General features: G+C 38.6%; 1 protein-coding gene across 1 annotated transcript in view; it reads left to right on the top strand.

The window, feature by feature from the left end:
- The window catches only part of CD53 (CD53 molecule), a 32,162-nt gene that overhangs the window by 10,781 nt on the left and 3,066 nt on the right, over nucleotides 1-18,315 (top strand). The window contains exons 2-5 of the mRNA XM_007449286.1: nucleotides 7,402-7,481; nucleotides 8,373-8,561; nucleotides 10,633-10,707; nucleotides 11,282-11,377. Coding sequence (XP_007449348.1) covers nucleotides 7,419-7,481; nucleotides 8,373-8,561; nucleotides 10,633-10,707; nucleotides 11,282-11,377 — 423 coding nt within the window. The 5' untranslated portion in view covers nucleotides 7,402-7,418. The remainder of the gene's footprint in view (nucleotides 1-7,401; nucleotides 7,482-8,372; nucleotides 8,562-10,632; nucleotides 10,708-11,281; nucleotides 11,378-18,315) is intronic.

Genomic DNA, 18,315 nt, shown 5'->3' with positions numbered 1-18,315 from the left:
ATAAAAACTCTCCAGAAAATGGGCATAGAGGGAACCTACCTTACCATAATAAAGGCCATATACGACAAACCCACAGCAAACATCATTCTGAATGGTGAAAAACTGAAAGCATTTCTTCTAAGATCAGGAAATAGACAAGGATGTCCACCCTCACCACTATTATCCAACATAGTTTTGGAAGTCCTAGCTATGGCAATCAGAGAAGAAAAAGAAATAAAAGGAATACAAATTGGAAAAGAAGAAGTAAAACTGTCACTGTTTGCAGATGACATGATACTATACATATAGAATCCTAAAGATGCCACCAGAAAACTACTAGAGGTAATCAATGAATTTGGTAAAGTTGCAGGATACAAAATTAATGCACAGAAGTCTCTTGCATTCCTATACACTAATGATGACAAATCTGAAAGGGAAATTAAGGAAACACTTCCATTTACCATTGTGACAAAAAGAATAAAATACTTAGGAATAAACCTTCCTAGGGAGAAAAAAGACCTGTATGCAGAAAACTATAAGACACTGATGAAAGAGATTAAAGATGATACCAACAGATGGTGAGATATACCATGTTCTTGGATTGGAAGAATCAATATTGTGAAAATGACTATACTACCCAAAGCAATCTACAGATTCAGCGCAATCCCTATCAAATTACCAATGGCATTTTTCATGGAACTAGAACAAAACATCTTAAAATGTGTATGGAGACACAAAAGACTCTGAATAGCCAAAGCAGTCTTGAGGGAATAAAACGGAGCTGGAGGCATCAGACTCCCTGACTTCAGACTATATTACAAAGCTACAGTAATCAATACAATATGGTACTGGCACAAAAACAGAAATATAGATCAATGGAACAAGATAGAAAGCCTAGATTTAAACCCACACACCTATGGCCAACTAATCTATGACAAAGGAGGCAAGGATATACAATGGAGAAAAGACAGTCTCTTCAACAAAAGGTGCTGGGAAAACTGGGCAGCTACATGTAAAAGAATGAAGTTAGAATGCTCCCTAACACCATACACAAAAATTAACTCAAAATGGATTAGAAACCTAAATCTAAGACTGGACACTATAAAACCCTTAGAGGAAAACATAGGAAGAACACTCTTTGACATAAATCACAGCAAGATCTTTTTTGATCCACCTCTTACAGTAATGGAAATAAAAACAAAAATAAACAAATGGGACCTAATGAAATTTTTTTTTTTTTTACTTAAATTGCAAGCATATTTTTTTAATTTTTTTTTTTAACATCTTTATTGGGGTATAATTGCTTTACAAAGAGGGAAGGGACCTAATGAAATTTAAAAGCTTTTGCACAGCAAAGGAAACCACAAACAAGATGAGAAGACAACCGTCAGAATGGGAGAAAATATTTGCAAATGAATCAATGGACAAAGAATTAATTTCCAAAATATATAACCAGCTCATGCAGCTCAATATTAAAAAAACAAAACAACCCAATCCAAAAATGGGCAGAAGAACTAAATAGACATTTCTCCAAAGAAGACATACAGATGGCCAAGAAGCACATGAAAATCTGCTCAACATCATTAATTATTAGAGAAATGCAAATCAAAACTACAATGAGGTATCACCTCACACCAGTTAGAATTGGCTTCATCAGAAAATCTACAACCAACAAATGCTGGAGAGGGTGTGGAGAAAAGCGAACCCTCTTGCACTGTTGGTGGGAATGTGAATTGATACAGCCACTATGGAGAACAGTATGGAGGTTCCTTAAACAACTAAAAATAGAATTACCATATGATCCAGCAATCCCACTACTGGGCATATACCCAGAGAAAACCACAATTCAAAAAGACACATGCATCCCAATGTTCACTGCAGCACTATTTACAATAGCCAGGTCATGGAAGCAACCTAAATGCCCATCGACAGATGAATGGGTAAAGAAGATGTGGTATACATCTTATACAATGGACTATTACTCAGTCATAAAAGTGAATGAAATTGGGTCATTTGTTGAGACATGGATGGATCTAGAGACTGTCATACAGAGTGAAGTAAGTCAGAAAGAGAAAAACAAATATCGTATATTAATGCATATATGTGGAACCTATAACAATGGCACAGATGAACCAGTTTTCAGGGCAGAAATTGAGACACATATATAGAGAACAAACAGATGGACACCAAGGGGGAAAAGTCACGGGTGGGTGGGTGTGGTGGTGTGATGAATTGGGCGATTGGGATTGACATGTATACACTGATGTGTATAAAATCGATCACCAATAAGAACCTGCTGTATAAAAAGATAAAATAAAATTCAAAAATTTAAGAAAAGATGCTAAGTTGTGACAGCAATAGGAAAAGAATACCGACCACATGCAGTAGCTACCTAAAAGAATAAAATGAAATAACCGTTACTACAGTCAAAGTAACAAACATATTCATCACTCACAAAATATTATTCATGGTCTTTTGTGATCTCTTCTTCCTGTCCTTCCCTGCTCCCCCTCTATTTACCCCACGCCATACTCCTCTACCCCAGTCCCCAGGCAATCATCCATCTGCTTTCTGTTGCTATAGTTTTCATTTTCTAAACTGTTATATAACTGTAATCATACATTAGGTACTCCTGTTTTGTCTCGCTTCTTTCACTCACCTTAATCATTTGGAGATTCATCTATGCTCTAGAGTGTACCAACAGCTCATTCCTTTTTATTCCTGAGTAGTATACCATTATATAGTTATACCACTGTTTATTTATCCATTCACCTGTTGTTAGAGCTCTAGGTTGTAAATTAGCTTCCTGGACCTAATTCCAACATATGTGTGTGAGGCGGCTTCCCCACACTAACAAGAAATTCTTGGAGACAAGCAGAGTGTCCAAGAATTCAACTCAATTCTGACACTGTCTACCCAGAGATAGAATCATATTCCATGAGTAAAGGGCTCAGTCCCACAAGACTTCCTTCTATTTAAGATACCAGTCCCAAGCCAGGTTGTGACCTGTGCTTCTGACCTACTTCCTATAAGTCAGAGGTTCCCATAACTTCTTTTTGGAACCTGGATAGAAGCCCTTTATCTCATATGTGATTTGGAAATATTTTCTCCTCATCTGTGGCTTGTCTTTTCATTCTCTTAACAGTATCTTTTGAAGAGCAGAAGTTTTAAAAAATTTTATAGAAGTCTAATTTATCAGTTCTTTTATGGATTGTGCTTTTGGTGCCTTATCAGAGAATTCTTTGCCTAACGAGGTTGCAAATATTTTCTCCTATATTTTCTTCTGGAGTATTATAGTTGTAGGTTTTATATTTAGGTCTATGACCTATTTTTTACTTAATTTTTGAGATATATGTATCCAAATTAATTTTTTTTGCATATTTGCAATATCCAATTGTTCCAGTATCATGTTGAAAAAAATATCCTTTCTCTGTTTTATTAACTTTTCGTCTTTGTTGCAAATCAGTTGTTCACATATGTCTAGTTCTCTATTCTGTTCCATTAATCTGTTTGTTTATTTTCATGCCAATACTGTGCCTTCTTTATTGTTGTAACTTCATAGAAAGTAGCAAAATCAGGTAGTGCTTGTCCTCCACCTTTGTTCTTTATCAAATTTTTTTTTTGCTATTCTAAGACCTTTGCATTCCCAAGTGAATTTTAGAATCAATATTCAAATGTCTACAAAGAAGTCTGCTGTGACATTGATTGCAATTACAGTGAATCTATCAATAAATTTGGGAAGAATTGACATTTTAACAGCATTGTCTCTTAGCCCATGTACATGGTATATCTCTCCATTTATTTATATCTTTTTCAATTTCTCTCAGCAATGTTTTTTTGTTTATTTATGTTTGTTTTTTAGTTTTCAGTGTGTAGGTGTTTCACATCTTTTGTAAGATTAATCCTTAAATATTTCATAGTTTGATGCTATTGTAAATGTATTTTTATAAAATTGAGTTCTGAATATTTGTTGCTAATATACAGAAGTACTATGGATTTTCTTTCTTTCTTTAAGTATAGTTGGTTTATAATATTGTGTTATTTCAGGTGTACAGCATAGTGATTCAGTATTTTTGCAGATTATACTCATTATAGGTTATTACAAGATGATGGATATAATTCCCTGTGCTATACAGTATATCCTTGCTGCTATGTATTTTATCTATAGTAATTTGTATCTGTTATCCCATACCTTTAATTTGTTCCTCCATCTTCCCTCTCCCATTTGGTAATCACAAGTTTATTTTCTATATCCATGAATCTGTTTCTGTTCTGCATATACATTCAGTTGTATTATGTTTTAGATTCCACATGTAAGCGATATCATATAGTATTTGACTTTCTCTGACTTATTTAACTATGCACAATATTCTCTAGGTCCATCCACATTGTTGCAAATGGCAGTATTTCATTCCTTTTTATGGCTAATATATATATATATTATATATATATATTTCTTTATTCAATTCAATATCTTCTTTATTCAATTGTCTGTTGATAGGCACTTGGGTTGTTTCCATGTCTTGGCTATTTTCAGTAGTGCTGCTATGAACTTTAGGGTGCAATTATCTTTTTGGATTAGAGTTTTTGGTTTTTCTCAGTATATAACCATGAGTAGAACTGCTAGATAATATGGTAGTTCTATTTTTAGTTTTTTGAGGAACCTCCATATTTCCTTAGTGGTTGCACCAATTTACATTCCCACCAACAGTGTACAAGGATTCCCTTTTCTCCACATCCTCGCCAACACTTGTTATTTGTAGACTTTTTGATGACAACCATTCTGACAGATGTGAGGTGATACCTCACTGTGGTTTTGATTTGCATTTCTCTAATAATTAATGATGCTGAGTATCTTTTCGGTTGCCTGTTAGCCATCTATCTGCATGTCTTCTTTGGAAAAAATGTCTGTTCAAGTCTTCTGCCCATTTTTGATTGGATTATCTGGTTTTTTGATATTGAGTTGTATGAGCTGTTTATATATTTTGGATACTAACCTCTTGTTGGTTGCATAACTTGCAAATATTTTCTCCCATCCCATAGGTTGTTTTTTTTATTTTGTTGATGGTTTCCTTTGCTGTGCAAAAACTTTTAACTTTAATTAGGTCTCATTTGTTTATCTTTGCTTTTATTTCTTTTGCCTTAGGAGACTGATGCAAGAAAATATTGCTATGATTTATGTTGAGAGTGTTCAGCCTATATTCTCCTCTAGGAGTTTTATAGTTTCCGGTCTTACATTTAGGTATTTAAACCATTTTGCATTTATTTTTGTATATGGTGTGAGAGAATGTTCTAACCTCTCTGTTTTACATGTGGCTGTCCAGTTTTCCCAGCACAACTTTTTGAAGAGACTGTCTTTTCTCCATTGTGTATTCTTGCCTCTTCTGCCATAGATTAATTGACCATAGGTGCATAGGTTTATTTCTGGGCTCTCTATTCAGTTCCATTGATCTATGTATCTGTTTTGGGGCTGATACCATGCTGTTTTGATTACTGTAACTTTGTATTGATCTTATGGATAGAATCTTATAGAAAAGCCCGCAAGAACTTCTTGGCCAACGCAATAGTACATGTGAAGTCTGGGAGGGTTATAATCCCAGCTTTGTTCTTTTTTCTCTGTACATTGGCCAAGTATCTCCAAGACTAAGATATATCTATGGATAAATTATTTGTTTAACTAGAATTTTAATTAATTTAACTCTTAAGATGTAAAATTTACCAGTCCTTATCTCCAAATTTTTGAGATTCCTTATGATAGCTCTTTGCACAGGCAATATCAAGTAATGAAATAGAATGAAATAGACTTGAATATGTCAAGTCCCAAAGAACAGTACTAACTGCCATGGAAATACAAAGATTTTCAGCTGGATTGATGAAGGAGGTGACATTCAAATAAATACATTCAAATGAGTGTAGTCTTTTTGAGCAGCTAACCCTTGACTATGAGGCCTGGGAAATACTCAAATCCATCAAAATAAACATGGGTTCCATTTATTGAGTACTGGTCATACATCAGTCTCTTTAGTAAGATGATTTAACCTTTACTTCTACCCTATAATGTATAAGTATTACCCCATTTTACACAGGGATAAATTGTAACTGGAAATGTTAAGTAGGTTTACAAATCTCACACACCTGTTCAGTGGCATAGGTGAAAGTTAACTTCAAGTTTGACTTCAAAGCCTATGTAATAAATCATTATACTTTTATTTTTTTTACCTCCTAAGCATTTCCAAATAAAATTAAAATCTACCCTTATTTTAACTTGGTTAAAGTAATTATTAACAATTAAGAATTATTCTGAGGGTCAAGATAAGAAGGAAGGGAAAAGAGAAGGACAAAATAAAGAAATAGGAAAATGATATGAGATAGATATAAGTATTTGACCTTTTTAACAGAGAAGATTACTCTATTATGTAACATAAGTAACTCAACAGGCTTATTTATAGCCTGAATGAACTATCACTTAAGACCATCTGATTTCTGGGCATCTTGACACTGCAACAAGGGTATGATGGATTATAAAAAGCAATCTATGCACTAGAAAAAGCATAGTTCTAATGGGAGAAGAAACAATAAATTGACTTTATTGCTTTGTATATCAGTCTTATATGCAGTTTTAAAATATGAGTCACTATAAGAAACTCATTACTTCTGAGAGAAAATTCAAAACTGTGTATCTGGATCTCTAGAATTGAGGACCAGACTGTGGATACTGATGTCCTCACTGGAAAACAAAATTCTATTTTTAAAAATTTCAAGCTCTCATTGTAATCTCCTTTTGTTTCTTCACTGGATATTTGTTGCTCAGTGTTATCTCTGCTGTAAGGTTGACATTTTCTGGAGGATTGCTATTGCTTAATCATGTTTATATCTCCCACAGCACATAGAACAGAAAACACCATATATGTTTCTTCAGTAGAAGGATGATTGAGGCATAGATATATTCCCCTCGTTTTCATGTGGAGAAGTTCATAGACCAAATGTAGAGTGTATATGCATCTCGGGGTATATAAGAAACTGGTGGATCAAGTCACTGACCTTCTCCACAGCTGATTGACCAGCCTATCCCTGATCCCAGGGCTTCCTTTAGTCCCTGAGCACTGACATGGTATGTGTCACTGGCTCAGCCTCCTCTAAGAATGGCTCTATTGCTTACTTCTGGAGTGCTTAATTCAATGTTAAGCATCTTTAGCTTGCTGAATTGAAAGAAACGTGGTGTCCAAGATGAACCAATTGGTTCTTCAGTTCAGAGACTAAAAGAGCAAGAAGTTTGGGGAAACTTTCCAGAAAAGATTCACAGCTCAAACCCAAGGTGATGCTGGAGATCCTTGAACACTGGACATTTGTGTCCTATGATCTCTGGTGCCACTTTGCAGAGCCAGGTCACTTATGTCCTCTTTTCTTCCTTCTACTTTTTAGGACAAGAATATCTCAGCATGGGCATGAGTAGCTTGAAATTGCTGAAGTATGTCCTGTTTTTCTTCAATTTGATCTTTTGGGTAAGTCTGTCTCTTCTGAGCATGGTTGAACTCACCTCTTCCTAGCTACACTCTACTTCTTTCTCCTCTCCTGAAGAGCCTGGTGTGGAGTGGAATCCACACATGTCCAGGTCAGGTGAAGTATACACAGCCTAAGAAGAAGGTGATGATAATTTTCTCCCCTCTTTCCATCCTGCCATAATATAAGCCTGCAAAATTGAAAGATACCAGTGCAGTAGGGGATACTGTTTCTCTGGGAGCTTTAGGCTATTACTGCTCACTGCTGACATCTATGGGTCAGAAACCTAAGACTCTACATTCCCTGTATTGAATGGCTCTTTTCTTCTTGCTCCCCCCATGCCCAAACCTAACCCCTTGGAAAAAATAGCTGATTGAAAAGGAAGTCACCTTTTCTGGGGAGGTGTCACTATACCAGATTAAGCAATTGAATTTCAGACATAGGATAGGTTGGTACTCATGTTTCTATGAGAAGATTCTTAAAAGTTTGGCTTTTCTAGTTTTCTGCCAAGAAAGATGAACTTCTCAACCAGGATATTCCCTTTACATGGTTGTGGTTTCCAAAGGGAAGACCATATATAAGTAGTTGAGGGAACAAGGATTAGGGATCTGAATCATGAAGATCTGGAAGCAAGAGTGGGAATCTGAAGCATGAAGATACTGTGTTACCCATAGGAATGAGCTTTCCCTGGTATCTGATATGGGTAAGATGAGGCATGAGTGGGACATCACAGGAGATGATAACTTTTTTTCTAAGGGCATGGGGAAATCTGGGTAAAGAGTTTGTTGTGTAGAACCAATAGAAAAAGTGATTCTAATCTCATGTAAGTGAGTATGAGGAGATATTCAAGGACCACATTTTATTTCAGAATGTTATGTGATTCTTCCTTTCAGCTCTGTGGCTGTTGCATTTTGGGCTTTGGGATCTACCTGCTGATCCATAACAACTTTGGAGTGCTCTTCCATAACCTCCCCTCTCTCACGCTGGGCAATGTGCTTGTCATCGTGGGTTCCATTATCATGGTGGTTGCCTTCCTGGGCTGCATGGGATCCATCAAGGAGAATAAGTGCCTGCTTATGTCGGTGAGTTACTCTCACAGTTGATGTGGTGCCCTAAGTGGGGCGACATGATGCCTTGGCTTAAGCCACAAGCAAGATATTTTCTGGCAGCTCACCTATTAGTGCAGGGAAATCATAGGAACATAAAATTGGCACCTCAGGTCAGTCCACTCTGTCTAGACCAGTAGTATTTTCTTCTTGACTGCGGTCCTAGGGATAGATAAGAGAGGGCATTGCTATCCTCCTTGACATCCATTTTACACTGTTAATGATGACCTTATTATTATAATTTGCCTTCATAACTTTTATTTCTTCTTTTTTTCTATAGATTTCATCATTTATTTTATTTTTAAAATTTTTATTGGAGTATAGTTGATTAACAATGTTGTGTTGGTTTCCAGTGTACAGCAAAGTGAATCTGTTATACATAAACATATATCCACTCTTTTTTTGTTTTTAGATTCTTTTCCCATGTAGGCCATTACAGAGTATTGAGTAGAGTTCCCTGTGCTATACAGCAGGTTCTTATTAGTTATCTATTTTATATATAGTAGTGTTTCTATGTCAATCCTAATTTCCCAATTTATCTCCCCCCATTTCTTATTTATATCTGGTTGAAATCAACTGTCATCCATCTGCTTAAATCCTCCTCACATTAGTATATATTTCCAGGATCTGACTCAGAGTCATTAACTGATGGAAAATATAGTCTCTAGATTATTCTGAGTGCTGTAACCCTCCTAAAATGGCAGAGGATGCTTACCTATCTGATATCTGCACTAGATACACCATAGTTTGAGTGACCCAACCGGGTGAAGGCCTAGGCTGCAGCTATTGAGGCCTAACATGAGAGATGCTAGAGCTTTTCACTTGCTCCCTGTCAGTTACCTATCCTAAGGAGTACCTTTAGACTTAGGTTTTTCCTGTGAGATCTATGGAGGAAGAGCTCTTCATTCCTCTGGTGTGCTCAGAACAGAGCTCGGTATAACAGTGCCACTCTATCCATAAATATGGGTTCCCAATCGCCTTTCTTTTTCCTCAAGTCATGTGGTTAATCTTCTTTCCATTATGGGTCAACTGTTAAACTGGAGTCAAGAGATAGAATAAGAGGGCTTCCCTGGTGACACAGTGGTTAAGAATCCCACCTGCCAATGCAGGGGACATGGCTTCGAGCCCTGCTCCAGGAGTATCCCACATGTCGCAGAGCAACTAAGCCCGTGTGCCACAACTACTGAGCCTGCACTGTAGAGCACTGCGAGCCACAACTACTGAAGCCCGTGTGCCTAGAGCCCATGCTCTGCAACAATAGAAGCCACCGCAATGAGAAGCCGGCGCACAGCAACGAAGACCCAACACAGCCAAAAATAAATTAATTAAAAAAGAAAAAAAAAAGGGGGATAGAATAAGAAAGTCCTTGTTCTCAGATAGTTCCCAGACTAGTGGCAAAAGATGGAAGACTATAGACTTGGGAAAAAGGTTTTAAGTCGTCAAAATTTGTGTTGGGGTAAAAAATGAAGGAAAGTGAATAAGTGAAAATGTGTTTTCTGTTAATTGTGATTGGCATAAGCAGCTAGAGTTGGAGATAAATATGAGTTAAGATCATGATTAGAGCGCCTTTTCTCCCCATCTGTACAGGGCTCCTCTCAACTTCTACCATTACCTTCCTCCACCCCAAAATAGCCCTTTGCTTGTGGAAAGGACCAGGCCCCAAACTCTAAAGACACATGGCTCAGTTTACTAGTTTTTGCTCAGTTGTTTCAATAGGCTGATGCTAAAACTTCTTCACTGATTCAACAGATGGTATTGCCTATTCATTATGCACATGGAGCTCAGTGGGCACAATGGGTAGAAGCACAATGGGAAGAAGAGAACAAAGTTAGAAGACAGCTGATCTGCCCTCTAGAGTCTTGGAGTATAGTTGTAGGAAAAGAACAAATATTCCTCACAAAACAAGACAAAGCTTATGAAGGCTCAAACAGGCAGGAACAGAACCTCCTGCACATGTGCAGAGACATGCCTGGATGCTCCCAGGGTGGAGTAGAAGTGGGGGAGGAATGAGGATCAATGCTGTGAGCATCTCTCTTCTTTGCCCCAGTTCTTTGTCCTGCTGCTGATTATCCTCCTTGCTGAGGTGACCTTGGCCATCCTGCTCTTCGTGTATGAACAGAAGGTAAGTTATAGAGAATCAAACTCATTGTTGTATTGCTAAGAGTGGGTAGTGTGCAGTAGAGAAAAAATTGGCACAAAATAAGTCCTATAATAGAGTTAGAATCAAAGTAGAAGGATGAAGGAAAGAAGGATTAATTGCAATTGGGGAGAGAAAAAAAATCATGAAGGAGATTGCATTTGAGTGCTGTTTTGAAGGATGAATAGGAAGAATGGTAAAAAAGCAAGTTTATCTTCCTCCTATTTACCTATTTATTTTTCTCCATGTGTTTGGAAGTACAGAATATCTGTCTCAGTGCCTAAGAGAACTCATGCTTTGATTGTCCGTTTTCCTCCTTTGTAAAACCAGAGTTCTGGAAGGACAAGAGACCACTGTGTACTTCTTCCTTCAATGCCATCTCATCCTCAGCATTTATTCCTATATATAAGCTCCCTCCCCTCACTTCCTAGTTCTGAGGAGACCATTTGGAAGGGAGGAGCAGATGGAACCATTTTATTAGCCTACATTAGAAATTCCTTGTTCCTTGAACTCACTTGCTTTTTACAATGTCTTCTCTGCTGGAATGTGCCCCACCCAGCTGAATGACTATGTGGCTAAGGGTCTGACTGACAGCATCCAGCAATATTACTCAGACAACAGCACCAAGGCGGCATGGGACTCCATCCAGTCATTTGTGAGTACAAGTGGAATATTCCTCAGCTCAGCCCAGACATGATTTTCCAACCTCAGTCCTTGGGGACTAGACAGGTCTTCCTTTCATGAAAGTTTCAGAATCTAAGGTCCACAGCTCCTAGGTTAAGAATAATGCTTGGCTATCACAAACAGGAGAGCACAGGAATCAGCTTGATTGGTAAAAAGTTGTCTACATTCTCTTTTACCCTTCATACACTCAGCCTCATTTTTAAAGCCCTACTAAGATGTAAGAAAGACCCAAACATGTTATACTGGATTCGTTTATGTATTTTCCAAAATTTTTCTGAAAACAGAAATTGTTTAATGCAAGAAATCTCTTTTGAAGTCCTGAGTAGCCCAAATCATTCTTGTTATCTAGCTCACCAGCACCCCATTCCTCATACCCTAACCCACCAACAAACTTGGTATTCCTGCCTTGGTGTGTTGGGGTCAGGGGGCCAGCATGACACTGGCATAGCTTGTGTCTCAGACAATACCATTATGACCACATAGAGCCGCCTGTGGCCCTGCTATGCCTGCTTAGTGTGGAGTAAAAGAAATAGCACAGGGCTTCCCTGGTGGCACAGTGGTTGAGAGTCCGCCTGCCAATGCAGGAGACACGGGTTCGTGCCCCGGTCCGGGAAGATCCCACATGCCGCAGAGCGGCTGGGCCCGTGAGCCATGGCCGCTGAGCCTGCACGTCCGGAGTCTGTGCTCTGCAACAGGAGAGGCCACAACAGTGAGAGGCCCGCGTACCGCAAAAAAAAAAAAAAAGAAAAAAAGAAATAGCACAGGAATTAAAGCCCAGAGACCAGGATTGGGTAGTCATGGAAAAGTCACTTAACCTTTCTGGATCCCCAATTCTTTCTTTTTCTTTCTTTTTTTCTTTTTTTAAAATCCTGTTTAGAAGCCTTCTTATTATAGAATTTCTAGACTTATACAAAAGAAAAGAGAATAATAGAAAAATGAATCTGGGTACATATCACCCAGCTTCAATAGTCAACATTTTGCCAATGTTGTTTTAGCTAACCCTCTACACATTTTTTTGCTAGTATTTATTAAAGCAAATAATAGATATTATATCATTTAAAATTAAATATAAAGATAACTTCCTTTTTAACAAGCACTTTATTTATTTATTTACTTATTTATTTTTGCGGTACGCGGGCCTCTCACCGCTGCAGCCCCTCCCGCTGCGGAGCACAGGCTCCGGACGCGCAGGCTCAGCAGCCATGGCTCACGGGCCCAGCCGCTCCACGGCACGTGGGACCCTCTCGTACCGGGGCACGAACCTGCGTCCCCTGCATCGGCAGGCGGATTCTCAACCACCAATCCACCAGGGAAGCCCCAAACACTTTATTTTTTTAGAGCAGTCTTAGGTTTACAACAGAACTGAGAGGGAGGTACAGAGATTTCTCATATACTCCCACAAATGCATAGCCTCCCCCATTATCAACATCACTCACCAGAATGGTACATTTTTTTAGATGAAGGATGAGCCTACATTGACACATAATTATCACCCAAAGTCCATAGTTAACATTAGGGTTCACTCTTGGTGTTGCACATTCTATGCATTTGAACAAACTTATAATGACATATGTGCATCATTATAATATCATACAGGGTAGTTTCCCTACCCTAAAAATCCTCTGTGCTCTGCCTATTTATAACTCCTCCTACCCTCATCTTTGACAACCACTGATCTTTTCATTGTCTCCATAGTTTTGCCTTTTCCAGAATGTCGTATAGTTAAAGTCATACTGTATATAATCATTTCAAGCTGGCTTCTTCCACTTACTAATATACTTTTAAGATTCCTCCATGTCTTTTCATGGCTTGATAGCTCATTTACTTTTAATGTTAATATTCCATTTTCTAGATATACCATAGTTTACTTATTCATTCACCTATTGAAGGACATCTTGGTTGCTTCCAAGTTTTGTCAATTATGAATAAAGCTGCTATAATCATCCACGAGCAGTTTTTTTTTTCTGTGGACATAACTTTTCAACTCCTTTGGATAAATACTGAGGAACATGATTGCTGGTTCATTTGGTGAAAGTATGTATAATTTGTAAAAAGCCTCCAAATGGTCTTCCAAAGCATCTGTACCATTTCTCATTCCCACCAGCAATGTATGGGTGTTCCTGTTGCTCCAAATCTCATGAGTATTTAGTGTCAGTGTTCCAGATTTTGACCACCTTCATAGGTGTGTACTGGTAGCTCATTGTTTTAATTTTCATTTCCTTGATGACTTATAATGCGGATTTTCATATGTTTATTTGCCATCTGTATGTCTTCTGTGGTGAGGTGTCTGTTAAGGTCATTGGTTCATTTTTTAATCAGGTTGGTTGTTTTCTTATTGTTGAGTTTTAAGAGGTTTTTTTAAAAAAAATATTTAGGCAACAATCCTTTATCAGATGTGTCTTTTGCAAATATTTTCTCCCAGTCTGTGGCTTGTCTTCTAATTCTCCTGATATTGTCTTTTGCAGAATATAAGTTTTTAATTTTAACTGAGTCCAGCTTATCAATTATTTCTTTCATGGGTCATACCTTTGGTGTTTCTTCTAAAAATATATCTTCATAATCAAGGTCATGTAGGTTTTCTCCTGCATTATCTTCTAGGATTTTTATAGTTTTGTGTTTTACTTTTAGGTCTATGATCTATTTGGAGTTAATTTTTGTGAAGGGTGTAAGGTCTCAGTCTAGATTTTTTTCTTTCTTTCTTTCTTTTCTTTCTTTTCTTTTTTTTCCATGTGAATATCCAGTTGTTCCAGCACCATTTGTTAAACAGACTATCTTTTTTCCATTGTACTGCCTTTGCTCCTTTGTCAAAGATCATTTGACTATATTTTTGCAGGCCTGTTTCTGGGCTCTCTAAATCTATTTGTCTATTCTTTCACCAATACCGTACTGTCTTGATTACTGTAGCTTTATAGTAAGCCTTGAAGCTGGGTAGCATCAGTCCTCCAACTTTGTTCTTTTTCTTCAATATTGTATTGATTATTCTCAGTCTTTTGCCTCTCCATATAAACTTTAGAATCAGTTGGTTCATATTCATAAAACAACTGGCTGGGATTTTGATTGGGGTAGCACTGTATCTATAGATCAAGTTGGGAAGAACTGATACCTTAACATTGAGTCTTCCTATCCACGAACATGGCATATCTCCCCATTTACTTGGTTCTTCTTTGATTTTGTTCATCAGAGTTTTATGAGTTTTTTCCTCATACAGATCTTGTATATATTTTTTAGATTTATATTGAATACCTAAGTATTTCATTTTGGGGGATGCTACTGTAAATGGTACTGTGTTTTTAATTTCAAGTTCCACTTATTCATTGTTGTAATATAGGAAAGCAATTGACTTTTGTATATTAACTTTATATTCTGCAACCTTGTTATAATTGCTTGTTAGTCCCGGGATTTTTTTATGTCAATTCTTTCAGATTCTCTTCATAGATGATCATATCACCTGTGAACAAAAACAGTTTTATGTCTTCCTTCCCACTCTGTATACTCTTTCTTTCTTTCTTTTTTATATTTTTGTGTTCCCCTCTAAAGTTTTCACTGTGTACATCTCTTATTTTTCCTAATTCAGTTAACATTTTTATTACCAATATTTTGAATTCTTTATCTGTAAATTATTTCTATTGCATTATTTATTTATTCAGAGGTTTTCTTTTGCTCTTTCAATTGAGAGCAGGTCCTCTGCCTTTTCATTTCGCTTAACTTTCTCTGCCTCTATGAATTTAGGTGAAAGAGTTACCTATTGCAGTCTTGAAGGGGTGTTGTTATGTGGGAGTGTCCCTGTATAGACTATGCATGCCCAAAGCCTTTGGTGGGAGAGCTGGATTTGATGTGGATGCAAGTCACATCTTTCCTTAGTGTGTGCTGACAGCTATCACCTTGGTGGGGAGTGGGACTAGAGATGGAAGGGCTAGATCTAGAGCCAGATGTAAGGCGAAACTTCCCCTCTGCTCAGTGATCATCACTGCCCTATCAGTGGCAGGGTCTGATCCAAGTTGCTGGAGCCAAAGCCCTGAGAGTCAGACCTGAACTGGCTCTGTTCCCTTTAAGTGTGTGTTTTCCCCTCTGCCTGCACTGGGGCTCTTGACCCAGAAAGGGGAAGTGCTGAAGCAAGTGGGACCCCTGTGGGCTCTTGGCTTATGTCAGCTGAAGACAGACATCTGAGCTGAGCCAATCACTGCCCCCAGCCTCTGCTTCTCCTGCCCTGTTGTGGAGCCACGCCTCAGAGCACGTGGGGTCCTCATGAACTCTCAGTGTATGGCGGGCGGGCGGAAGGTGGTGGAACAGCCTCCATCAGAGATCTAGGATGTTTCTGATGCACTGCTTGAGTAAACACCAACAATGGCAGCTGCTGCCCCACCCAGGCTCCACCCCGATACTGGGTCACCTCTGTGTCCCACGGTTTCCATCTTCTCCTTGGTCATGGCCACCCCAGATCAAGTGCTGCATTGTGACATGGAATGAATGGGGCCAGAGCATTTGCTTGGCTTGGGTTAGGGCATGTGAGTAGGTGGTTGCAAGAAACCTGGCAGCTGTTAAAGCAAACATCTCTCCACCCTGCCTTGGAGGCAAGCCAGCATGCATGCACTCCTCATGAGTGGAGTCCAGGCTTCCACAGCCCTCCTGTTGATCTAACCAGTACTCCAGTCAGACAAGGTACCTTTTGTCCCAAGCATAGGAACCCACGACTGGGGCTCCAAATTTGGGGTTCTCACCACTCACTCCCCAGTGTCGGTATCCCACCCATGCATTCTCCCTTTTACTCTTAGTTCCCTCCCAGGGGCACAGGTCCTGACCTAATCACTTTTTTTCCCCTTCCTACCCAATTATATGTGTATTTTTTTTACAGCCTTGGTTGTACAGGATTCCTTCAGCCAGTTTTTAGTTAGTTTTCAGTGAGATTTTAAAATTTATTTTATTTATTTATTTATTTTTTGCAGTATGCGGGCCTCTCACTGTTGTGGCCTCTCCCGTTGCAGGGCACAGGCTCCGGACACACAGGCTCAGTGGCCATGGCTCATGGGCAAGCCACTCTGTGGCATGTGGGATCTTCCTGGACCGGGGCATGAACCCATGTCCCCTGCATCAGCAGGCGAACTCTCAACCACTGCGCCACCAGGGAAGCCCTCAGTGAGAATTTTTTCCATACGTAGATGTATTTTTGATGTGTTCACAGGGGGAGGTGAGCTTCACGTCCTCATACTCCACCATCTTGATCAATCTCTCCAGGCCACCTTTTAATTTTGATGATTTTCTCTATTGATTTCCTGTTTTCAATTTCATTGATTTCTGCTTTAATTCTCATTTATTTTTCTTCTTACTTTGAACTTAATTTGCTCTTCTTTTTCTAGTTTTCTAAGATATACACTGAGATTATTGATTTTTTGATCTTTCTTCTTTTCTAATATTTTTATTCAGTGTATCAATTTCCCTCTAAACACTGCTTTTGCTGCATCCCATATATTTTTATAAGTTGTGTTTTCACGTGTTTTCATTTTTGTATACGTTTTCCAATATTTTTAAATTTCTCTTGAGATTTCTTCCCTGATAATGTGTTATTTAGAAGTGTGTTGTTTAATCTTCTTGTAAAATAAGGTCTATTTAATACACCTAAAATTTTACAATAATTCTTTAATATCATTAATAAATGTCTATAATCATTTATCTAAAAATATTATTTTTAATTGGTTTCTTCCAACCAAGATCCAAACAAGGTCCACATATTATATTTGGATAATATGTCTCTAAATCTCTTTTAATTTATGATAGTATCTCTCTGTGTTCATGCTATTTACTTGTGGAAAGAAATTAGGTTGTTTGTCCTATAGAATTCCCCAATTTCTGGATTTGGCTCTTTGCTTCTCAAAGGATTTTAGCATCAGGGAGTCTCTGTCTCCCATACTTGTGAATCTGGAGGCTTGATAAAGGTTTCATTTGTGGTGAGACTAACATAGATATTTCCTACAGCATCACATAAGCAGGCACAGAATATCTGATTGTCTTACTTTTTGTGATCTTAAGACTTGTTGGTGAGTGTCGGAGGACAGAGGGAACAAAAACTGCCCAAAAAACTGAGAAGCATCTTGAGACCAAAAAGCGAGGCATGCAGCTCCATATAATCAATGGATCAGCTTATTATAGGGTAACTTACAGAGTGGGATTGGGAGTGGGCAGATGATTTGGAGGCATTTGCAGATGCGTTCCACACTGCCAAGGGGCCATTGGGATGGTCTTATAGGTAACCTAGAGTATGGGGGTAGATACTTGGAAACAGAACGTGCATTCCTAAGTCAAGATTAACCATCTTACATTCCATCACTTCAATATGTTCTTCCTCTTGTTGTATTTTCTTTGGCATAACATCCTAAGCTGCAGAACATGCCATCCAGACAGTCCTCTCTAGTGCCAGCTCCTCTTTAGTCTTCTCTAGTTCCCAGGTGAACTGTAATTCCTTTTCTGTGCTAATATTTAGAGTACATAACAAAGGCCATGCAACAGCTGCAATAGCTTGCTCACTTTTTTTCACCCCACTTTCGCTTTGCTACCTCTTCGGTTAATACATCTAGTATGCCCTTTGGGGTTTTCAGGGTATCCTTCTACTCTTGCACCAGCCTGAAGTGTTCTATAAATATAGCCAGATCACCCCACATGGAAATGGCTGGTCAGCCTGGGATTTCCCCCACAGACAACAAGTTTTCCCTGTTTGGCCCCTTCACCCATTCCTGCATTATTTTCAGTCTCCTGCCTGGCTTGCCAATTGTCCAAGGATGGAGGGAACGAAAAGTGCCCAGTGAACTGAGAAGGCATCTTGAGACCAAAAGCAAGGCAGGCGGGCTTCCCTGGTGGCGCAGTGGTTGAGAGTCCGCCTGCCGATGCAGGGGACACGGGTTCGTGCCCCGGTCTGGG

This window comes from Lipotes vexillifer, unplaced genomic scaffold (assembly GCF_000442215.2).
Source record: "Lipotes vexillifer unplaced genomic scaffold, Lipotes_vexillifer_v1.1 scaffold393, whole genome shotgun sequence".
NCBI classification, from domain to species: Eukaryota; Metazoa; Chordata; class Mammalia; order Artiodactyla; family Lipotidae; genus Lipotes; species Lipotes vexillifer.
The sequence above is the reverse complement of the archived record's forward strand: the minus strand, read 5'-3'. Positions and strand labels throughout refer to the sequence as shown.